The sequence below is a fragment of the Ochotona curzoniae genome, unplaced genomic scaffold, assembly GCF_017591425.1.
Source record: "Ochotona curzoniae isolate NIBS_2020 unplaced genomic scaffold, NIBS_Ocur_1.0 scaffold_3223, whole genome shotgun sequence".
Classification (NCBI taxonomy): Eukaryota; Metazoa; Chordata; class Mammalia; order Lagomorpha; family Ochotonidae; genus Ochotona; species Ochotona curzoniae.
The window spans coordinates 6,272,905-6,296,753 of NW_024467108.1; the positions used below are offsets into that span (position 1 = coordinate 6,272,905).

The 23,849-nt window shown below is 57.4% G+C and overlaps 2 protein-coding genes across 2 annotated transcripts in view; both read left to right on the plus strand.

Moving 5' to 3' along the window:
* Positions 1 to 21,589, plus strand: part of CAPN5 (calpain 5) — a 54,747-nt gene extending 33,158 nt beyond the window's left edge. Inside the window, exons 4-13 of the mRNA XM_040964205.1 lie at positions 11,421 to 11,629; positions 13,621 to 13,813; positions 14,416 to 14,609; positions 15,034 to 15,111; positions 15,257 to 15,452; positions 15,978 to 16,100; positions 16,475 to 16,671; positions 17,998 to 18,113; positions 18,589 to 18,725; positions 19,882 to 21,589. Coding sequence (XP_040820139.1) covers positions 11,421 to 11,629; positions 13,621 to 13,813; positions 14,416 to 14,609; positions 15,034 to 15,111; positions 15,257 to 15,452; positions 15,978 to 16,100; positions 16,475 to 16,671; positions 17,998 to 18,113; positions 18,589 to 18,725; positions 19,882 to 20,064 — 1,626 coding nt within the window. The 3' untranslated portion in view covers positions 20,065 to 21,589. The remainder of the gene's footprint in view (positions 1 to 11,420; positions 11,630 to 13,620; positions 13,814 to 14,415; positions 14,610 to 15,033; positions 15,112 to 15,256; positions 15,453 to 15,977; positions 16,101 to 16,474; positions 16,672 to 17,997; positions 18,114 to 18,588; positions 18,726 to 19,881) is intronic.
* On the plus strand, positions 1,685 to 2,188 carry LOC121145399 (olfactory marker protein). Its single transcript, XM_040964206.1, has one exon. It carries the CDS (start codon positions 1,697 to 1,699, stop codon positions 2,186 to 2,188), a length of 492 nt encoding a protein of 163 aa, XP_040820140.1. The 5' UTR covers positions 1,685 to 1,696.
* Positions 21,590 to 23,849: the final 2,260 nt, after the last annotated feature.

Sequence of the window (23,849 nt, forward strand, 5' to 3'; positions counted from 1 at the left end):
TAGGGAGCTGGATTAGAAGCAGAGCAGCTGGGACTCCAACTAGTGCTCATATGGGATGGTGGTGCCGCAGGTGGCATCTTAGCCCACTGTGCTGCAACACTGCTGCCCCCTTTCTCTGTTATGTGACAGGGGTCTCCCCCTTCTCTGGGCTCCTTGGTGGGGGCCTTCTGTGCTCCCCGAGTCAGAGCAGTGGACTTATGCTGAGCCAGGATGTGAGTGGTTGGTTGAGCATCTGCCATGGGGCCTGGCCTGCCCTGGCTGGCCTGAGCCAGACTGAAGGGCCCTGGGGGCATGCTTGCCCTGGACACACCCAGGACAGGCTCCTGGGTGGAGGGGACTGTCCCTGTCCTTCCATGGCTTCTGGACTCACTGTGAGGCTGAAACACAAAACCGGCGCTCAGATCCGAGGCGAACCTGAACGTAGGCAAGAGTGGGAATAGTTCCCAGGTGAGATCCTTGGCCTGCCCCTCCAGCCCAAGAGCAGATGGTTTGGAGGGTCATGTGGTGCCACATCTCGCTGGGAGTGGGCCCCTCCACCTGGCAGAGGGGCCACATCGGCCCCAGGAGTGCCCCTGGGGCTGCAGGTGTTTTTATGGGCCACAGGCTCTGTCTTGCGAGATCCTGGCAGTCACTTCAACCACATCTAGCCATGCATGGTCTGTGTTTGTGGTCCACTAGAGCCTTCAGATCATTCTCTATTGCTCCACCTGGGCCTGTCTTCAGTTTGTTTGCTGTGTGTGTCTGCCTGGCGTTCCTACGTAGCCAGCCACTCTCACATGTCCTTGCACTGCCTTGCACCTTCACGGAATAGCTGAGCTCCTGACACCGCCTCAGGCTCTGGCAAGATGGCCGTTTTATGGATCTTCGTGGGCCTCCATCCCTAGGGGGTGGGGGCACAGGGTCTCTGCACAGGTGGAGCAAACTGAGGGGTCCAGTCTCGACAGAGCCCACTTGTGTGGCAGCCAGGGGGCAGAACTGAGGCAGGGCCAGCAGCCGAGGTCCTCTGGAAAGGTTGTAAGGAATGAGCGTTCCCAGGCTTGGTCAGAGACCTGTCCATCTGCAGGCTGAGTTTGCAGTTCCGCAGGTGCCTCTGAATGCTCAGGAAAGCCTGAGAGCCACAACCTCCTGGTGGACCGAGGCCTGGCAGAGGGCATGGGAGAGGGTAGTGATAAGCTCAGGGACTGTGTGTGGGGGAGTGACTCCTGGGTGTGGTGTGGCCACCTCAGATCTCAAGTCAGGTGTATCCTCTGGACCCCATCCTGGGGGAAGGGTGTATGTGGCCTGTTTCTCTCTCCCATGCCCTCTGCCCCCACACACTGCCCAGAAGCAAGTTCTCACTTCTGCACAAACAAGCCAGCTCCCAGCCCATCGCGGTAGTCAGGGCTGTTGCCACAGCAGTTGCCAACAGCGGCCTGGTCCCTAAGGAACTGTGGCCCCGCCGCCTGCCTGCAGTGCCTGCTTTGCCACTGCTGGGGCGAGGAGAGCAGGGGCAGATCGGAGGACACCCGCTCTGCGCACGCTGCATTTGTGAGACCTGGAGGTGTGCTGGTCGGGCCAGTGGCAAAGAGGAGTGGGTGGAAGGGGAGGCGGGGCTTCTGGGGCAGGCTGTTCTCCAGGTGGCCCTGGGTGCCCCAGCCCCACTTGGCTGCTTGGTGTTGGCGAGTGAGGGAGCAACAGCAGCAGCCGCGCCTGGGCCATGGCGGAGGACGCGCCACAGCGGCCGCAGCTGGACATGCCGCTGGTCCTGGACAAGGACCTGACCAGGCAGATGCGTCTGCGCGTGGAGAGCCTGAAGCAACGCGGGGAGAAGCGCCAGGACGGCGAGAAGCTGCTGCGGCCTGCCGAGTCCGTGTACCGCCTGGACTTCGTCCAGCAGCACAAGCTGCAGTTCGAGCGCTGGAATGTGGAGCTGGACAAGCCTGGCAAGGTCACCATCACGGGCACCTCGCAGAACTGGACGCCCGACCTCACCAACCTCATGACGCGCCAGCTGCTCGACCCCGCCGCCATCTTCTGGCGCAAGGAGGACTCAGACGCCATGGATTGGAACGAGGCCGATGCCCTGGAGTTCGGCGAGCGCCTGTCGGACCTGGCGAAGATCCGTAAGGTCATGTACTTCCTCATCACGTTCGGCGAGGGGCTCGAGCCCGCCAACCTCAAGGCCTCCGTGGTCTTTAACCAGCTCTGACACCGGCTCCTCACTGCCACCCACCCCTCCTCCTGCCTGCCCGGCTGCCCTCACCCCTGCCGCTGTCTCCTTCCCCCTGGGGTATTTGGGGGTGATGCTCTTCCAGCAGTTGTGCTCATCAGCTGAGCTGAGTTCCCCATCCCCGATGCTCTCTCCTTCATGCAGCTCCCAGGAAGGAGAGTGTGAGGCTGTTAGCTTAGAAGCTGCTGCTATAGCCGGTGGAGGCCTGGGCGGCTTGTGTGGTCAGGGCAGTGGTGACGGCCCCTACTCGATCATGGAGAAGAATGAGAGAGAAAAAGTGGGGGAGATCCATCAGAAGATCTGGAACACCAGCCAGGACCAACGGGACAGGGAAGTGGCTCCGAGGACTCCAGCAAGCAGGGGGTCACCGCTCCCCCCATCCCACATCTGGAGGCCCAAGGACCCAGGAAGGCACTGCTCCTGTCACAGTCTGGTGTGACCCCATGCGGCCCTGGGGATCCTCAGCATGTGCCCAGAAGTGGTGGTGCTTGGTCAGTGGGTGTGGCTAGGCCAGTAGGCCCAGCACTGGTTGTGTGATGGAGTGGGGAGGGCAGCAGGATGGAGCTGTAGATTCAGGCGGACACGTGGGAAGTCATGTGCAGAACTCCTCGTCTTTGCATGCAGCAGCCACGTGGACAGGATCTGGGGGGCTGTGCCCACCGTGCAGGTTTGGCATCAGGGGTCTTCAGAGGGGCTTCTGGAACTGGAGACTTAGTTTCACCTGGTAGGTCAAGGTTCAGAACAAGGTTCATCACCCTCTGGCTGGGTGATGCTGGAGTAGGGCCCAAGACCTCAAATGTCTCCCTTGCTGAGCGAGGCTTTGGTCACTCACTGCTTGGCGCCACTCCGGGTTTCATCCGGCTATCACCTGTGTTGATATTTCTGGAATTTATTGACTGGTGTGGGGGAGAGGAGGTGAAAGGTGTTGGGTGGAGCAGGATGTGTGCAGTAACAGTGACTGGCTGTGGGCAACAGCAGTGCTGGACTCAGACTGCACAGCCCCAAACAGCTGGGGAAACTGAGGCTTGGGGATCGGCAGATTCTGCTCTGGGCCCTGTTTCTGTTCATGTTACATAGGCCCAGAGTGGGAGGCCTGACCTGCTCCCTGGTGGGTGGCAGCCAAGGGCACCCCAGCAAGAACCCCAGTGCCCCGTCCCAAGGGCAGCCCTGTGTGGGTCCCTGACCAGCCAGACACTTGCTGATGCGGCAACTGAGGATCTTGGGAACAGGCACCAAGCACTCTCCCCGTCGGTAGAGCTGCCAGGGGGGCAAGCCCCACCCTCCGCCATCAGAGGGGACACACATTGATTGGGGTCAGGGTCCTATGGGGGAGCTTGCCAAGGTTCCCATTGCTGCCTCTCCTCTGCCACCCTCTGGCTACTGATTGATCCCTCTTTATAGCCACCGGGAGCCTGTTGTCCTGGGCTGTCCGTCCCCTGCCCTGTGCCACCTCCTCTAGTGCCACTGCCATGTCTGCTGCTGCTTGTCCCCAATAAAGCCTGTGTCCTTGTCCTAGAGCTTTGCAGTCTTTAACCGTGAGTGTCCTGTCCTTCAGCAGCAACACCCCCCCGTGCCCAGGGCTCCTCCCTGCTCCCCTCCCTGCTCCCACCATCCCTGCCAACTGGGCTTGGAGGGATACCTGCTACCCTGCGTGGGTGGGGGGAGCAGCCCAAGGCTTCTGCCTCCCCCAGGACAGGTGGGGGAAGGTCTCTGAGCCAGGCTGGCCAGAGTCTCCCTCCCTTGCAGGGTGGGGCTGGCAGAGACAGACGAACAGGGGAGTGACCTAGGGGTAGGGTGGGTGCTTTGGCTGGAGTTGAGTGTCTACTGTTTGCTGTGTGTCCTCACACAGCCCCTGGTCCTTTTCCAGTCTCAGAATTGCCAGAGGTTCTGTCATCTTCTGGATCCCCGCAGCCCTGCCTTATGGGATTATTAAACTCTTGATCCCGTGAAGGACTTGGGGCACTGATGTGGCCACACCTGCCCCACCAGGCCACTTATCATGTCTGTGAGTTGGGACAAAGAGAACTGGGACACAGAGGCCTGGGCTAAGTCTGGGTGTGGATAGACCAGATTTTGGGCTTATGGACCTTGGACCCATTACACTGACTGTCTGGGGTGGGCTGGTGCCAGGGTCCGGGCTCAGGTTTCTAGCTGGGCTTCCTTCCTCCCGTAGATGGAGCTCTGTGCTTATGGATTTGTCTGGGAAGGACCCCACTTCTGCCTGACTGCTGACAGGCTTCACAGGCCCTTGCCTGTTCCACAGCACACCCTTGCTGGGCAGCTCCGACCACTTCCTGTCCTCCCTGCCACAACCAGGGTATCCCAACTGCTCACTCACATAGCGCCCAAGGAGCTGTTCCCTCCCCCATCCTGTATCTCTCTCATCTGCTCAGCTCTCAGGAGTCTCTGACTCCCCTGACCTTGGCCTGCAGGTGCCTCTAGGGGTAGAAGAGACCAGGACGGAGGTGCCTACCTGGCCCTCACAACAGCTGAGGCTCAGGAAGGGTGCTCTGGGGCCACTTTGCAGGACACCTGCTGTGCCCTGAGTGGAGTAGTGAGGGTTCTGTCCCACCTGCCCTGGCATGGGTGAATGACTCTAAGTGGCCACTCGGAGGAGTGATGACCATCCTGTGTTCCTTTGTCTCCATTGCCCCAGGCAGGGTAAGGACCTGGTGTTACTCACTTCATTTACTCTGTAAGGAAGGCAATAGGAAAACCTATTTACTGAGGAGAGTCACAGAGATGTCACAAGGGTCAGATCGTGACACAGGGTGACACCGCAGGATGGCGTGGGGTGGAGTGGAGGGATGGCAGATGCCTGCCTGGGCTGCCCCTGAGGTCTGAGTCAGTCGTCCCTGGCCGAGGGACCCTGTGGCCTGCTCACTATAGCTGGGGCTGTATCTATCCCCTGGGGCTGGGGATTTTGCTCAAGCCTCTTCACCCTCGACCCAATCTCTGGGTGATGGATGCACTCCCTCCACCCCACCCTAGTGCTGCTGCTTCCATTCCCCAGGGAAGCAGGGGGTGGCTATCCGCCTTCCCAGGCCCTGCCTATCATGACATCTACTACAGGGATCAGAAGCTAGAAACCAAGGAATCTCATGTTCAGCTCAGGGATCCATAACGTTTTGAGGACCTAGAAGTGCCCGTACCCACCTCCCCCAAAGCTTGTGCAACAGGAAAGTCTACTGTATCCTTGGCCAGTGGCCCTGGCTGCATCCTCTTCTGGGTCCCAGGCAGACGTGCGCACCTGTATGCCAGGATCTCACACGTATACATACACACACACAGACACATGGTTCCAGCCCCCACCCCCTACCTGCCAGCTCCTGATGGCACCACAGCCAGCTGTGTCGCTTGTGAGGAGCCGGGCCAGGGTCTGCTGCAGAGGCTGGATCTGTTGCTGCCCCAGAAGAAGTTGACCCCAGCCATATGGTTCTAGGAGGGCATCCTCAGGGAAAAACCCAGGGCATTTGTGGGCACTGCCATGCAATGGGTGGCTGAAGAGCTCCCCTCCCCATCATCCTGCATCGTCCTCACTGCACTGCAGGGTCAGACCATGGAGGAGCCGCCCCACACCCCAGTTTCCCATCTACACAGAAAACACGTGTTGAAGTTTGTTTCTTCTTTTGGGGAAGCTTTTGTCCCACTTGCAAGGTCTCCAGGTGGTTGTGTGGATGCACACACATGTAAGTCACCCATGCACCCCAGGAGTGACTCCTGCTGCTTGCCCAGCTGTGCGGTTTAAGAGATACCCCCAGGCTGGCAGCTGTCCTTCTCCCAGTAGTCCTGGAGGTGGCATGGAGGGACAGGGATGCAAAGGTCGCTGCCACCCTCAACGGCTGGTCATTCCATGTGTTGCTCAGGGCCACACTATGACCAGCCCTGGGGCCTGGGAACAGGGCCTGGCCTGGCCCTGCATACCTCCCTCCAGCCAGTTGGGGCACCAGAGGGAGGAGCTGCCTGTGCTGGATGCCCAGCACTCACGGCAAAGCCTTGCAGGGAGCCACAGCTGCAGGGTGAGGCCATGAGGCTCAGCAGAGCGGACCCGCAGGGCGTCTGCTGCCAGGACACGGTGACAATGACCCGCAGGGTATCTGCTGCCAGGACACGGCGACAACGAACGGCAGCTGCACACATCACGAGAGCTGCAGTAAGCATGGCCTGGTGCCTCCTGGCGCCCAACTCTCCTACTCTGGTCTGAAAGCTGATGGCTCATTGCCCAGACTGATAACCTAACCATGTGCAGGCATTAGGCCTAGGCGTGAAGTTGTCTGCATCCCATATTGGACTGTCTGGGTTGGGTTCCTGCCAGTGCAGACACAGGGCAGTGGCAGTGCTAGCCCCATAAAAGGGTTCTGGCCACCCACAGGGAGTCCGGGCTGACTGGGCATCGGTGGAGGGAACCAGTACGTGGGAGTGTTCTCTGCCTTCTCTCTCTGCTTTTCTCTCTTTAATTTTCTCTCTGCCTCTCACAAATAAGTAAATAAATAACCACAATAGCAATATGCAATAAATATTTTCATTTTTTTTAAGATTTGTTTTATTGTTATTGGAAATTCAGATATACAGAGAGGAGGAGAGACAGAGAGGAAGATCTTCCATCTGCTGATTTCCCCCGCAAGCGGCATCAATGGCTAGAGCTGAGCCAATCCAGAGCCAGGAGCCAGGAACTTCTCCCGGGTCTCCCACGCAGGTACCAAAACCCAAGACTTTGAGCTGTCCTCGACTGCCTTCCCAGGCCACAAGCAGGGAGCTGGATGGGCCACCAGGATTAGAACTGGCACCCATATGGGATCCCGGGTGTTCAAGGCGAGGACTTTAGCTGCTAGGCTACCACGCTGGGCCCACAATAAATATTTTTAAAGGAATTCTCTGATATTGTCAAGTCCCCATTTTTTTTAAATTTGTGCCATAGATATGTATTTTTAAAGAATTTTTTGGGCCCAGTATGATGGCCTAGTGGCTAAATCCTTGCCTTGCGTGTGTCAGGATCCCATATGAGCACCCGTTCATGTTCCAGCTGCTCCACTTTCCATCCAGCTCCCTGCCTGTGGCCTGGGAAAGCAGTAGGGAATGGCCCAAAGCCTTGGGAGCCTGCACCTGCATGGGAGACCTGGAAGAAGCTCCTGGCTTTGGATCAACTCAGCTCTGGCCATTGTGGCACCTTGCAGAATAAACCAGTGGATGGAAAATGTTTCTCTCTGTCTCTCCTTCTCTCTGTAAATCTGCCTTTCAATAAAACTAAATAAGTCTTTAAAAAAGAAAGGTATAAAAAGTAAAAAATTAAGAATGAGTCCTTCAAAAAGAAAGATTTATTTTTATTCTGAAGGGTAGAGTTACTTACGGAGAGAAGGGAGAGAGAGAGCTCTTCTATACACTGATTCACCCTCTCGATGGCCTCAGCGGCCGCAGCTGAGCCAGTCCGAAGCCAGGCGCTTCTTCAGGGTCGCTTCTGTGGATGCAGGGGCCTGAGAACTTGAGCCATCTTCCGCTGCTTTCCCAAGCCACAAGCAGGGAGCTGGGTTGGAAGTGGAATAGCCAGGACTTGAACCAAAACCACAGGCACTGTAGGCAGAAGCTTAGCCTGTTAGGTCACAGCTCTATTCCCGACACGCGTGTTACATAGTCTGTTTAATTGAATGGAATCTAAGCAAAAGCCTAGATTTTCAGTTGGTTAATTACTCTTCCACTTTTTTTCCAAGTTGTTTTACAGGAAATGTCATGCATGAGCATGTATCAGAAAAGTTCATGGAACAGGAAATTAAGGAGTTTATTCCATTTTAAAGTTTTATTTATTTGAGAGAGAGAGTTACAGAGAGAGGAGAGAGATTGGGAAAGATCTCTGTCCGTCTCTCCCTCCAACTTTTACTCTGCCTTTCAAATAAATGATTCTTTTAAAACCATGCTTTTTGAACGTGTAGTATGGTGGCTGAGATGCCACTCGGGCTGACTGCATCCCATATCGGAGTCTGATCCAGCGTCCTGCAGATGGACACGCTGGGAGGCGGCAGGACGGCTCCTTGCCACCCAGGTGGGACACCCCTGGGAGTTTCAACACCTGGCATACACACGCTGGGTGTGATCCAGTGATGGAAGAATCTCTGTCCCCCGCTGCCATCATGCAAGTCAAATGGAAATTAATAGCAGAAAAAAACAGCAGCTTTTAAAAATTCCGTGATTATATAGAGATTTTTCAAATACTTCATGGAGGTTTGTGTTATGAAAGACTGCACAGATGTTAAGATTATTTTTTAGACTAAAAGAAACTCATCTCTTTCTTTTTCAAAGATTTACTTATTTTTGTCTGAAAGGCAGATTTGCAGAAAGAAGGAAAAATGGAAAGATCTTTCATCCACTGGTTCACTTCCCAAGTGGCCACAACAGCTGGAGCTGAGCCTATCTAAAGCCAGGAGCTTCTTCTGGGTCTCCTACATGGGTGAAGTGTCCCAAGGCTTTGGGCCATCTTTCCCTGTTTTCCCAACCACAAGCAGAGAGCTAGATGGGAAGTCGAAAAGCTGGGATATGAACCAGCGCCCATATGGGATCTCAGCACTTGCAAGGCAAGGATTTAGCCATTGATCCATCGTGTTGGTCCCAAAGCTCATCTCTTCATTCCATTTTCCATATATTCTCTGAAGCCTGCTTGTCCAACTGGTGGTCTTCTGGTGATGGTAGGAGCTATTGGTCCCCGTCTCGGGCTCCGTTTCCACTTAGTGACCACTGAACAGTGGCAGGCTCTTGCCACTGTCTCTTCTTCTGGTGTCTGCTGCAGCTCTGTGCCCGATGGGGCCATCCCTTCACCAAGTTAGGCTGCCCTGGGGTGAGCCCAGGCTGGTCTCTCTCTTCATGAAAAGCCTGGGCTAGTCCTCTATTCCTCCTCCTGTAGCTGTTATTGTCAGCATCTGGGATCCCTGTGTGTGTGTGTGTGTGTGTGTGTGTGTGTGTGTGTGTGTGTGTGTGTGATGCCCTGTTGTCCCTGTCCATCCCCTGGGATTGGCCCACCCATGACCATCAGAGGTCTTAGTTACTGGATTCTGTGCTGTGGCCCAAGGGACTTGGGTGACTTCTTTTGTCCCCAGTGTGGCTGGATGTGTGTGGAGCAGCGTTCAACGTGCATTCCTGGGATCCCTGCCCCTGCCCAGACCCTCTTCTCTCACCTGCACGGTCCCAGCTGACAGTAGAGGGACTGAGAGACCATCTCGTGCTAGGTCCAGGGGCAGGGAATCCGAGAGGGCAGTGAAGGTCCCGTGGGAATCCCTTGCCCTGGATCTCCAGGTCCTGGGGCATCATTAGCACTGCCTGAGCCACAGAGGGTTCGGGAACAAGCCCTGAGTCAGGCTAATTATCCTCACGGGTGACAGCAGTGCCTGCCAGCAGCCCCCAGGGGTCCTCCTGCTGCTGCCCGTGCAGTCCAGTACACCCACGGCAGGGCCAGAGGGGAGGCAGGCATGGCAGGAGCCATAGGCTGGGCCTGAGTTCTTGGTTTAGTCTCCCCATTTTGCTGTGCCTTTGGGTAGCTCCCTGCTTCTCTAGGGACATCAGTCTTCCCATCTGTGAAAAGGGCGTGGTTACTCACTGCTCAAGAGAACCTTGACAAAGCCAGAGCACGGAGGGCAGAGGCTGGATGGGAGTTTTTATTAGAAAGGACCTGGGGTTGACTGACAAGGGGAACAAGGAACTGGGGAGGGGATGAGGACTGAGCTTCTGCCAGCTTGGAAGCCCCAGGTGGGTGCTGTCTGCCTCACTTGTCCATCTTCAGGGGCAGCCTTCCTCTGGCAACTCCCTGTTGCCCTCAGAGCCTGCAGGTAGGGGTGGCAGCGAGCAGCCTGGCACTCTAGGAGGCGATGTTCATGACAGGGCCACCTCTCGCTGCACTTGGCATATTCCTGTGCTTCCTGCCAGGGAATGCCTCTGTTTGCCACCTCCTGCTGCTGGTGCAGACAGGCAGGGAAGCTCCTGTGGCCTTGGAGTGGGAATGTGGTGACTTGGCACAGACCCTGGCCCATCTTCCCATACTAGGCCTCCTAGGTCAGCTGCTGCTATCCTGCCTGGGAGCTGCTCACCCTGATTTGGCAGAGGGAGGGGTTCTCACTTCCCTGCATCACTTCCCGTGCCCACATTGCCTGTGTCCTCAGCTGCCAGGAGGTGCCCCCTGCCAGGGTGGGGCCTGCTGCTCCCTGCTCCTGCCAATACAGCTAGCCTGGCAGCCTTCTGTGGGCATCTTTGGTGCCTGTCCTGGGGCTGTGCAGAGCTCTTTCTCCTGTGTGAGTAGACTCCTGGGCCAGCCAAAGAACAATGTGTTTCCCAGCTGTGTGATCCTGGAGACTCCCCAAGCCTGGGTTTTCTCATCTGCAAGTGGGGATGGATAGCAGTTTGTCTCCGCTTGGGGCTCTTTGCTTACCAGTTAGCACAGGGCTTGACCTTCCTAAGATAGTATATGGATGGCAGGGAGTTGATTCCTCACCAAGCCTGTGGGTCATTCACTCAGCCAACATCTTCACCAGGCCCACTCTCTGGGCCAGGGGCTGGGTGTGCTGTAGTTGCTTCAGAGAACTGACATTCCAGTGAGAAGGTGAGATGCCATGCCATGACTCAATTATAGAGGTCAGTGTCTCAGAGAAGAAGTACCTGGAACTGTGGAACCTATTGAGGCAGGGAGGGCTTCCTGGAGGAGGCGGATGGAAGTCAGCTGGGCTAGAGGAGGAGGAGAGGAAGAGCAGATGTGGTGCTCCTGAGCAGAGGAAGAGCTGAGCACGAGCTGGGGTGTCGGCGCCCTGGGGTGTGCAGTGTGGCTGCAAAGTGGCGCAGAGTGCAGTATGGGTGTGGGCCCTATTTTCTGGGGGACTAGTCACTGCTGTGTGGGGCGTGGGCAGGTGTAGCTGCGAGGGCTGGTATGGTGTCCCTGGGTGATGCCAGCGTGGTGGCTGCAGGAGCTAAATCCCAGAGGAACGCTGGGGGTTGGGGTGGGCCTGACCCAGTAGAGAAAGGGAGAGGAGGCTTCTGACTTGGGTGGGCCTGGGTGGCTGTTGGGGACAGGGTGCAAGGAGAGGCATGGGGAGGGGGGGGGCAGATGCTGGGAGGAGCTTCAAAGAGGTTCCGCCTCGGTACACAGCTACCCTGGACTGGCTGGGCCAGCATGGCTGCTCCTCCCTGCTGAGACTAGCATGCCTTCCCTCCCTACCCCATCCTGGTCTCTCTCTCCATCCAGGTCATCCCAGACTGGAAGGAGCAGGAATGGGATCCTGAGAAGCCTGAGGCCTACGCGGGAATCTTCCACTTCCACTTCTGGCGCTTCGGCGAGTGGGTGGATGTGGTCATCGATGACCGGCTGCCCACCGTCAACAACCAGCTCATCTACTGCCACTCCAACTCCCGCCGTGAGTTCTGGTGTGCGCTGGTGGAGAAGGCCTATGCCAAGTAAGTGCTGCTGGCGGGGTTGGGGGCGGAAATGGAGGGGTGCTCCAGGCATAGAGTGGGCAGGAGCTGGGGTGAGTCCCAGGGCACAGCCAGCTGGTCCTGCGCTGGGGGGGCGGGTGCTCAGGCCCTGTGACGGGGAGGAATAGCCTCTCCTCTCACAGCAGGTGGCCAGGTGGCCAGGGCAGGCACACTCAGCACCCACACTCAGCTCTTTTGCAAAGGCCCATGCGTGTTGCAAGTGTGAGGCCCCTTGTGAACGTGGCAGGAAGGCCAGCGCCGGCCTTCCCTGCTCTCTGCCCTGTCTCCATCTCTAACCACCACCCCGCCTCTTCTGGCCCAGCATCAGCCTTCCCCATTTAACTTTCTGAGGAACTGCTGCTCTTCCAATGACTGAATCATCTTTTGCTTGCTGGTTTTATTACATTAATTTAAGGTTTTTTTTTTAAATCATGTATTTTCATGCAAAAATTGGAGCTCTTCCTTACTTTGGTTTACTCCTCAAACGCTCGTACCAGCCAGGGCTGGGCCTGGCCCAAACCAGGAGCCCAGGGCTTCATCTGGGACTCCCTCATGTGTGGCAGAGACCCACATGCAGGAGCCATCACCTACTACTGGCTGCCAGGGTTCACATTCATAGGATGGTGAACTTGAAGGGGTGGTGGATTGAACCGGGCCTTCCCATGTGTGATGCAGACATCCCAAGCAGTGTTTTAACTGCTGCATCAAAATACCCACCCCCTCACCGAGAATGCATACCCGTGTGTAGCAAATCCAGCAAGGGAACCTATGATGAAGGCCCAAGTCTCCTGTGCCCCTGGATGTCCTTCCAGCTGCTGCATCCCCATCCCCTGTTGGATGTCCCTGCATCCGCTGCTTCTGGCTCCTCTTTGCTCATACATAACATCCCAGGGGCACCACCATCAGTGCTAGGTCCTTCCCAGCTGCATCTGCACTCACCCTCCTCCGCCGGCCCTGGGTGCTCAGCACTCCCACCCCACCCCCACCGGGAGCTCTGGATGCAAGGGGTGTGTTTGTAGCTGACTTTGGGGAACCTCTGGCTTTTGTGGCACAGATCATCCGTGTTGCCCGCTTGCACTTAGCATGGCAATGTCCTCAGCATCTGTTATGTTGCAGGTAGCAGTATATTCACCATGTACTTTAAAAAGCTTTGTAGGAAGTGGAATGCAACAGTGTTGCTTTTTCCAGCATAACAGGAAACTCCAGCTGGGTCCCTGTGGCAGGAATTCTTTCAGGGCTTTTCTGTCTGTTCCAGGGGTGTGGGTGCAGTGTTAGCATTCAAAGCCAGTTTCCTGTCTGATTAGGTTGTTTCTCTTCATCCATCATGATAAATCACGTTTCCTGTCCAAACCATACAGTGAGCTTCTCCTCCTTGGAAAAGAGTCGCTACATTTTTGCACAAAAAAAAATTTTTAAAGACTTATTTGAAAGGCAAAGTTACCAAGGAAGAGGGAGCGACAACACAGAGCTTCCATTCCCACATGGCCGCAATGGCCATAGCTAGGCCAGTCTGAAGCCAGGAGCCAGGAGCTGATTTTGAGTCTCCCAAGTGGGTACAAGGACCCCAGCACTTGGGCCAGTCTCCTCTGCTTTCCCAGGTACATTAGCAGGGAGCTGGAGCAGGAGTGGAGCAGCTAGGACATGAACTGGCTCCCAGAGGGAATGTTGGCCCTGCAGGTGACAGCTCCACCTGCTATACTGCATTGCTGGGACCCCTGCCCCTCCCTGGCTGACTTTTAAAAGACAGAGTTTGGTGCTGTGGGACAAAGACCTGCCTGGGACAACTCTGGCCTCTAGCCCTGTCCCTGCTATGGCCTCCTGTGTGACCTTTGTAGCTCACATGACCTCTCTGAATTTCAAAACACTCCCCCCTCTCGACCCCCCAAAAAACAACCCTCCCCTCACATGATGAGGGAGTTAGACTGGCCAAGGAGCTTGAGTGGTGGGGGAATTCTTTGCATGTTTTGTCCCAGGCTAGCAGGCTGCTACCAGGCACTGGATGGAGGCAACACGGCCGATGCGCTGGTGGACTTCACCGGCGGCGTCTCCGAGCCCATCGACCTGACGGAGGGTGACTTCGCCAATGACGAGGCCAAGAGGAACCAGCTGTTCGACCGCATGTTGAAGGTGCACTCCCGCGGCGGCCTCATCAGCACCTCCATCAAGGTGAGAGCCCGGCACAGGCTGCAAGGTGCTGGCTGGCCGCTGAGTGCTCCACAGCCTCCGCTTCCCGTGCCGGCGCCAGCACCCCCGTCTGGCCTTCTTGGACATCCTGGTGTCAGGCTGGCTCTCTCAGTTGCTTATGGTGTGGGAGCCCAGGCCGCTGCCCCAGGAAGATCACCTAGTTTCATCCATGGCTTGTGATATGTCTGAGAAAGTGGGGGCGCAGCAGAGGGGAGATTTGAATGCAGGTTTAGCTAGCCTTAAACAGGTTCCAGAAAGGTCACAAGCCCCAGTCGACAGCATCCACTGATGTCCACACTCTGAATTCTCTCCTGTGGTTGGTTTCCAGCTGCCAGTGATTTTAGAAACCCATTCTCCAAAGTCCTAACTGTTTGCTGATCGGCTGAGCCAGTCCTAGCTGGCCCCCACATACCCCAGGCTGACCGCTTGGGATCTAGAAGGCTCTAAGTGGGTGGTTGGGGTGTGTGTGTGTGTGTGTGTGTGTGTGTGTGTGTGTGTGTGTGTTGCAGTTCCCATCCCATTTCAGCTCCAGTGCTGGAGTCTCATCCAGATTCGACCCCTCTGAGTAACCTGTCCTCCCACAGGCCGTTACGGCAGCAGACATGGAAGCACGCCTGGCATGCGGCCTGGTGAAGGGCCATGCATACGCTGTCACTGATGTGCGCAAGGTGCGCCTGGGCCATGGCCTGCTGGCCTTCTTCAAGTCGGAGAAGTTGGACATGATTCGCCTACGCAACCCTTGGGGCGAGCGCGAGTGGAACGGGCCATGGAGCGACACGTGAGGCCTGGGGCAGGGATGGGAAAGGGTTCAAGGATCAGGCTCCTCTGGAGCCATGTGGGGTGACCTATTCCGTGTGGGCAGAGGCCGAATGAGCTGGTCTGCATGGATGCAGAGGCCAGACTGGCAGGTGGGTAGGGAGGAGGACAGGGAGCGGGTGCATAGGGGTGAGAATGTGGCCCGTGGGTCTAGGAGCTGTGCTTGACCACCTGCAGCTGTTCTTGAATGGTCCCTGCCAAAGCATGGTGACAGTACACCATGGGACCTCTGGGAGAGTGGGCAGCAGGGCCCAGCAGGGACCTCAACTGTGGCTCCCCAAGGGAGGCGCGACACTGAGCTGTGGGCACATTGCACCAGCAGGGAGGGTGGTTCAGTGCGACCCCTCCTCTCACACTGCTCCCCTCTCCGCACTGTGTCATCTCAGCTCCGAGGAGTGGCAGAAAGTGAGCAAGAGCGAGCGGGAGAAGATGGGCGTGACCGTGCAGGATGACGGCGAGTTCTGGTCAGTGCCAAGTTCCTGCAGTCCGCTGGCAGGGAACATGGCAGGTGGGAGGCTATGGCTGGGGACCCAGGCCTCCCGAGGAAAGTGTGTCGGATAGGAAGGGGCCCTCCCGTGCCCACGGTCCTATGGCCTGCCCCATGCCCAGGATGACCTTCGAGGACGTGTGCCGCTACTTCACGGACATCATCAAGTGCCGTGTACTCAACACGTCCTACCTGAGCATCCATAAGACGTGGGAGGAGGCCCGGCTGCGAGGCGCCTGGACCCGGCATGAGGACCCGAGGCTGAACCGCAGTGGGGGCTGCATCAACCACAAGGACACCTTCTTTCAGAACCCACAGGTGGGCCCTGGCACCCATCCCTGCCTGTGCCGGCAGCCCCCTCCCCCCGGAACACCTGTGTGACCCCAGGCACATGCCATGCTCCCCCTGGGGCTGCAGCATCGGCTCTCTGGGCAGCCGGGATGAGAGGCCCCTGGGTCCTGCTCAGGCTTGTATAGCCCAGCCTCACCCTCCAACCTGCCAGGGCAAATGTGAGAAAACTGCAGCCCTGAGCAACTATCGGCGAGGCTCACAGGGACATTCAGGACCAGGCTGGAACCTCCCACCACCCCTGTAGCACAGTTCTGCCCCTTCCTGGGGAATTGGGGCCCAGCCTGACTCCTCCACAGGGAGCTCAGTGAGGCAGCTTGATGAGACTTCATTGGGCACCAGCTATGTACATCTGTTTCCTGCAGGGGAGGGATCAGGGCCCATAGTGGTGATGGGGATAGGAGTTCTGGGCCCCACGTGAGCTAGGCGCGGCTGGAGTCCAGCCTCCTACGGACCTCATGGCAGTGTCTTTTCTCTCCTTGGCCACATGTGCAGTACCTTTTTGATGTCAAGAAGCCAGAAGACGAGGTACTCATCTGTATCCAGCAGCGACCCAAGCGGTCCACCCGCCGGGAGGGCAAGGGCGAGAACCTGGCCATCGGCTTCGACATCTACAAGGTGAGGCCTGCTGCTGGGACACCCTTGCTGCCATTGGCTGAGGTCACCAGGCGGGGGACATCCCTAGAGGGATGGCCTCACAGGGGGAGTACTTGGCCTGAGCTCTTGCTGCCTTTGGCTGCGTGGTGGATGAAGAAAGGAAAGGCTGGTAGGCAGCGGGCTGGCCTTGGAGGCCCTGGGTAGCAGTTGGGCCCCAGCTATGTGCCTTGGGCAACTGCTGGGTCTTGCTAGGGCAGAGCCTGGCTGGGTACAGCAGGATTCACCCCTGGCCTGGAAATTGATGCCTTCCCCGAATTAGGATGCCCAGTGTGTGGTGCCCAGCCTTCTGCTGGCACAGGTGCAGTCCACCCCTCCCCCCGCCTGTCTGCCCGCAGGTGGAAGAGAACCGCGAGTACCGCATGCACAGCCTACAGCAAAAGGCCGCCAGCTCCATCTACATCAACTCGCGCAGTGTCTTCTTGCGCACTGAGCAGCCTGAGGGCCGCTACGTCATCATCCCCACCACGTTTGAGCCGGGCCACACCGGCGAGTTCTTGCTCCGTGTCTTCACAGATGTGCCCGCCAACTGCAGGTGTGCAGGGGCTGGCTGGGGCTGGTGGGGTGCAGAGGCTGGGGCTGTGGGATGCAGGGGCTGGCAGGGCTGGGGGCTGTGCCCACTTTGGGCTGACTGGGAGCCTGTGGCCCAAGGTGCTTGGTTTTTGCATGCCCAGGCTTTCTGGCTGCCTGGGATTGCCACCAGGGCCATCTCCTTCCTCTCTAACACCCTGCTCCTCTGGGCCAGCTCTCATGATCACTATTGGGAAGGGCCCCTCCTCAGGCCCCACACTTCCTCCCTTGCAAAAGGGTTTTTGCTCATCTCCTTGGAGCCCCCTCAGTACCCCATTTCATAGAGAACAGGGAGGCAAGGGTAGAGAGCTGTGCAAGGCCAAGTGGGTGATGAGTCAGGTGTAGCAGCTCAGCTTGACTCCAGAGTTGGGGTCCAGTTCCCTGAGGGCTCCCTGTGGACCCAGTGGATGCCTGCAAACCATTTCCATTCCAAAAGGGCCCAGCCCTGTTTGTCCCACACTGCCCTCCCTCTTAGGGTACAGCCCAAACTCAGTGTCCCCAGAAGGGGAGGTGGGCGCTGCCTAAGGCCGGGCTCCGGGAAGCAGTCTGTGGAGAGACAGATGGCCATGGGTCCCACAAGCCCAGCATCTGCCACATCCTGCTGCGTGGGCCAGGCCCCTCCCCCAGGGGTGGGCCCAGAGCTGCCTCCTCTGAGCAGTCACCAGTCTTTCAGGGTTTTATGAGGATCGCCCCAGCAGAGGGCTTGGCACACAGCAGGTGCACAGGCGCTCAGGTCCCAGCTTTTGCCTTGGAAGGAGGCTGGAGCCCCCTTTGGGTAGGACAGCCTCTGGGGGTCACAGATAGGGACTGCCCCATGGCTTTGTCCAGGACTAAAGGAACTAATGGAGCGCCGCCCCCCTCTGCCCACTGTGTTTTGTTTTGTTTGTTTTTAAAGAGAGTTGGCTAGAGGTTTTATTTGCTTGTTTTTATATGAAAGGCAGAGAGAACATACCCAGACATCTCTTCCATCTGCTGGCCTACTCCCCAGATGTCTGCGAGAGACAGCTGGGGCTGGGCCAGGCCAGAGCCGGGAACCAGGATTTCCATCTGGCTCTCCCACATGGGAGGTGTCTGGGACCCCAGTATTCGAGCTGTCACCTGTTGCCTCTCGCGTTAGCCGGAAGCTGGAAGCGAGGGAAGAACCAGGACCCTGATGTGGGATGCAGGCATTGCAGGCAGGATCACCACGGCACACAATGCCCGCCCCGCCTTCCCCACTTCCTGCACCCCCTCTTTTCCTTCTGTCCTCCTGGCTGCTTCCCTTATCCCCTCTTTCCCCGCCCTATATTAGGGAGCTGCGCCTGGATGAGCCTCCCCGCACCTGCTGGAGCTCCCTGTGTGGCTACCCTCAGCAGGTGACCCAGGTGCATGTCCTAGGGGCTACGGACCTCAAGGACTCCCCAACAGGTGAGCTCCCTCAGGGCCAAGCCCCCTGCCCCTCCTGCCCACTACCCCACCAGTGGAGACCCTACCCATCCCCAGGGCTGTCTTGCTGTCACTCAGTAAATCAGTGGCAAACCTTTCCCAGTGCCCCCCTGGGGTTCCGCCATGCCTGGGTGATGCCTGGCAGGAAGAAGGGAATGGGTCTGCCTCGTGCTATCAGGAGCTTCTCGTGTGTGGGAGCGAGGCTCAAGGAAGCCTCCCTAGAGGAGGTGGCCTTGTGTTGGGCCACAGAGCTACTAAAGTGGAAAGCCTGGGAAAAGGGGTAGGGGAGCAGCAAGGGTGAAGGCCTGGAGGCAGGCGTGGGCCTGTCAGCCTGCCCATCTGGAAGCTCTGCAATCGGCCAGGCTCCAGTCTCAACCTTTGCTCAGATTGGAGCACAGGCCGGGCTGTGGCCCTCCCACCGCAGCAGCCTCAGTCCCTGGTCACTCCCTCTCCCCAGGGGCTAACTCCTACGTGATCATCAAGTGCGAGGGGAACGCCGTGCGCTCGGCCGTGCAGAAGAGCACCTCGGCTCCGCAGTATGACGTGAAGGGCATCTTCTATCGCAAGAAACCAGGCCAGCCTGTCACTGTCCAGGTGAGCCTGCCCCCGCAAGGGCCCTGCCTGCAGCTGGAGCCTTTGCCTGGGTCCCAGATGTGCTAGCCCCAGCCCTCGCTGTGGCCTCAGTGCCCCTCTGCAGGTGGACCACTGGACTAGCTGGTGTGACTCTGGTTGGGCACAGAGGGCATCCCCCCACAGCCTCACCCCATGCCTCAGTGGCTGTCCTTCGGTTCCCACCCAGACGGAAGTGGGGACAGCGTTCCTGTGGCACGGGGCAGGGGCTGTTGCCTAGGAGTCTCGGGCAGGGGTGACCTTGGACACGGGCATCTTTTACTTTCATCCAGGGTGGCCAGGGTGCAAGGATGCTGAGCTCATTATTAGCAGGAAGCTGTGTGTCCCCTGGGCCCTGGGCCAGCATTTCCCTGGGTGAGAAGCCAGCTGTAAACAAACAGCCAGCACCCCTGGGAACCGCTGCAGATTTTCCACTTCCTTTTAGCCCTGAGTCCCACTGGATCAAAGCACAGACCCACAGATATCAGGGTTGCAGGGGGCGCTGGCACACTGAAGCTAGGGAAGGGGCTGACATTGGGGCACAGCGGGTTCAGCCACCACTTATGTCTCTACCTTCCATATTGGAATTCGGTTTGAGTCCTGGGTGCTCTGTTCCCTGCTGATGTGGCTGTGAAGGTGACAGAGGAGGACCCAAGTGCTTGGGCCCCTGCCACCTATGTGGCAGAGCCAAGCGGCATTCCTGACTCCTGGCTTTAGCTCGGCCCATCCATCAGGGACTTGTAGGCATCTAGGAAGATCTTGCTCTGTCCCTCTCTCCTTTGAATAAATACATTAAAAAATAATAATGATGAAGATGGAAAACTACAGGGTGGGCTGTGGTATAGCAGGTTAAGTTGCTGCAGGAACTGGACAAGGAAGCACAGTGGCCAGGGACTCAAACCCTTGCTCCAATTTAGGATGCCAGCATCATAGGCTGTGGCTTAACCATGCTCCCTGGCCCCTGGAAGGGATCTAACTGTGGAACCAGAGGCCTCGTGGGGTTCATGGTGAAGCAGACCATCCGGGGGTCTTGCCCGTCAGCCGGGCTCAGGGCCTCACTGATTGTGCCAGCACACCCACCCTCCTGTGATCCCTGTCTTGGCGGAGGCCCCTTCGACACAGTCTCCTGTCTCTTTCCTAGATCTGGAACCACCGAGTCCTGAAGGATGAGTTCCTGGGCCAGGTGCAGCTGAAGACCGAACCGGACAATCTGCAGGCCCTACACACCCTGCACCTCCGAGACCGCAGCAGCCGGCAGCCCAGCGACCTGCCGGGCACCGTGGCTGTGCGTATCCTCAGCAGCACCTCCCTCACTGCTGTCTGATGCCAGCCCACCTGCCTAGCCCCAGCAGCTCTCCCCATCACCTGCACGTCTTTTTTCCAGCCTGGGACCAGCCTGGGGGCCAGACACAAGGAGCCCACTGACTTGCTGTGTGCCCCTGGGACATCTGTGGTCCTCTCTGAGCCTCCTGTCCTCAGGGCCCCTAGCACTCTCCTTTCAGGTGGGAATATTCTTGCCTGAGGTTCCAAGCAGCCCTTCACAGCCCACCTGTTAGCACTACTCAGGCACACCTGTTAGCCTGGCTTCCCCAGGGCCCTGCTGTCTGCCGAGGAATGCTGGGACGACCTCACTTGTTTACACACCAGCTGCCGCATCCTCAAGGCACGAACTTGCCCCACCGGCCCCTTGGCCGCTGCCGGGGTCCTGCTCGGACTAGACTTGAGGAAATGTGCAGGTGGCCCTTGTTACTTCTCTGCTCCCATCCTGCTGCCCATCCACCCACTTGCTTATGCTGGGATTTGCCTGATGGAGGCAGGCTGAGGCCGGGCAGATGGATCACGCCATCATCACCGTCAACAAGATGGGCTGAAAGCTTGGAGCTCCCGTTTCCTTCTGTGACTCCATTCTGGCTCATTCTGGTTTTGCTCGGGCCCCACCCGGCCAGGGCTGGAGGAGCCGTAGCGGAGGGTGAGGAAGAAGAGGTTTTGTGACAGGCATTCCGGGAGCCCTGGCTGAGCTGCAGCACCAGAGCGATCTGAGCTGGCCTGCTTTGGACCTCTGAGTCAAATATAGCTGCCCTACACCCAACCCCTCAACATGGAAAAGCCTTTGAGAAACCTGAACGTCCTGCTCCAGCTCCCAGGGCATCTGGCTAGAGGGGCCCCGCACCAGCCACCTAACTCTGTGGCTGCCTGGCCCCCGGTTCCCTCAGCCACAGCAAAGGCCGGAGATAGAAACGTGGGGGACAAGAGGAGTCTCTCTCGGAAGCCCGGTGTCCCTGTCCCCAAGGAGCCTGGTCCTGGACCTAGGACACAGCAGCAAGCCCCCTTCTGCACACTGAGGCCCATGCTTGCTGCTGCCCAAATGTTCCACTCGTGTCCCAGACACACACACACACACACACACACACTCCCACCCTCTTCCCAGTGTCTGAAATGAGGGGCAGGGAGACAAGCACTGGGCCTGGGCCCCTGTGGCCAGTACCTGCTACTTGCTTGGCCACGCCCCCTGGCATATGTCAGCAGGGGGACGGGGGGATGCCAGATCTGGGTGAGTTTCCACCTGGGGGCTGGCCACTGCCTCCCACCCACTCTTGCTTCCTGCCCCTCCAGGTGGGCCAGGCTGGCTCCTGGCTGTGCAGAGGTCTGTCCCAAGGAGGCCCCAGGGACTGGGTAGGCAAGGATAGAGAGTGGGACAGGGGAGCAGTTGTTTTATGTCCTTGGCGTCCCCATGTGTGGTGGCCATCGCCTGTGGCCTCTGCCACATAGGCCTCAAGCTCCACCACAGGGTGAAGGGACAGGGGAGGAGGCCTGATCGAATCTCACAATAAATGTTAACCACAGTTCCACAAAGGCTTCCTGTGTCTGTCTGTCTGCCGGCCTAGAGGAGGGGACAGGGCAGCTGGCCTCTGGTCACTCCGGTAGGCCCTGTGCCAAACCCTGTGCTTCAGACCAGTGGTCCCAGCCCTGGGCCGCCTGCCCGCTGGTGGGGAGAATCAGTCACACCTGCTCTCCGGGACACACGTGGGGCTCATCCAGGGCCTGTTAGCCTGTCAGAGTCTGGAAGGCTTTCGTCTTAAAGGACCAGAAAAGCAGATGGGCTTGGAGACTGCAAGAGGGTAGGGGGCAACCAGAACAGAGTCGTCAGGGCAAGGCAACCAGGGGTTGTGGTGTGGAGGAATGGGGTCAGACTGAGGGAAAAAAATGATGCTACAGAGAGAAGGGAGAAAGATCTTTCATCCACTGGTCCACTCCCCAAATGAGTCAAGAGCTAGAAGCTTCCTCTGGGTCTCCCAAGTGGATGTAGGGGTGCAAGAACGTGAACCATCCTCTGCTGTCTTCCCAGGTGCGTTAACGGGGAGCTGGATCCGAAGTGGAGCAGCTGGGTCTTGAATAGACACCTATATTGGATACAGGCTTAGCAGGCAAAGGCTTAACTTGTTATGCCCCCAAGTGACCCCAAGTTTCTTTGTTTTAAAAAATTGTGTTTGTTGGAAAGGCAGATTTATAGAGAGGAGAGAGATCTTCATCCACTGATTCACTCCGCTAGTGGCCGCAACAGCCAGAGCTGAGCTGAGCTGAAGCCAGGAGCCAGGAGCTTCTTCCAGGTTTCTCACAGGGGTTTAGGGTCCTAAAGCTTTGGGCCGTGCTCCACTGCTTTCCCAGGTCAGAAGCAAGAAGCTGGATGGGAAGTAGAGCAGCCATGACACAGTCTGCACTGGTCCCTTAAATTTGGTTTCCTTCTGGAGAGGGAAGGGTGAGTACGGTGTGAGTCAAAGTGAACCAGGACTAACTGCTATGACATGGTCATTGTATGTCCCCTTAAGTTTCATGTTCTAGAAGCTCTGTCTCAGTGCAGCAGGATTAAGGGGGTGATAGCCCTTTAAGAGGTGGGATCTGGTGGGCTCGTTGAGGTCACGGGATAAAAGCCTGGGCGAGCAGGCCACTTGGCCTCCAGTGCACAGCATACAGGGCGTCTGCTACTTCTGCCAGCTCTCCGTGTGACACCCGTTACTGTGCCACAACACAGCAGGAGGCTCTCGCTAGATGTGGCTGCCCGAGCTTGTATTTTTCAGCCTCCAGAATTGTAAGCAAAAGATATCTTTTTTTTTTTTTTCCTATAAAGTACTCAACCCTCAGGTGTTTCACTACAGAGCACACAGAGACGCATGTCGTGTCATTTGCTTAGCAAAGCGCCTGGTTGCAGTGGGTGGTGGGGGAAGGGTCGTTGGGGACGTGCCATGCCATCCCTGTCCTTAGCAGTTCCCACCTGTGTCTGCTTTAGCCGTCAGCAAAGGGCCCACGTGCTCCCACCTGGGGCTCATCTCCCCACCTGGGCAGGCTGGGCCTATTGGTCTGGTCGGATCTGGGAGGCCGGAGAGCGGCCGGCCGTTTGAGGAGTGAAGGTGTTGAGAATTGGAAGCAGGAGAGAGCAAGCCCTTTCAAAAATTTAGCAGGGCTGGCACTGCACCACCGTGGGTTAAGCTGTTGCTTGCGATGCCAGCATCCTATATGAGCACTGGTTCAAGTCCTGGCCGCTCCACTTCCAATCCAGCTCCTTGCTAATGCAGTAGGGGGAGCAGAAGATGGACTTGGTCTCCTGCCCTCATGTGGGAAATGCCTTTGAAATTTGAGGCTCCTGTTCAGTCCGCCCAGCCCTGCCTATTGCAACCATTTGGGTAAATAGCAGATGGAGTCACCAGCACCCTCTTTTTGTGTCTACTTTTCAAAAATATATTTATTTTTATATTTAAGTTAGAATGCAACGCTTGCATTTCAAAGAGAGAAAGAAATCACATCCTCTTGTTTGTGCCCCAAATGGCTGCAACAGCTGTGGCTGGGCTAGAGCAGGGAATGTTCCCACGTGGCTGGCAGAAACACAAGAACTTGAACCACCGCCAGCTGCTTCTCAAGGTGTGTATTAGGAAGCAGTAAAGAAGAGCAGAGCGGAACTTGCCCCCAGAAACTCTTGTCAGAGCTGCAGCATAGTTCCCTCCCACCCCCCAGGAACCCCTGAAGTGGCTGCAGCATTCAGGGATGTTTGCCGGGTGGAGAGGGCAAAAAATGGGAGGCTCCGGCTTTCACAGGCTGTGGAGCCTGTGTCCAGCA

Excerpts from the sequence above, each read along its gene's own strand:
- LOC121145399 (XM_040964206.1), top strand. The coding sequence starts at position 1,697 with ATGGCGGAGGACGCGCCACAGCGGCCGCAGCTGGACATGCCGCTGGTC.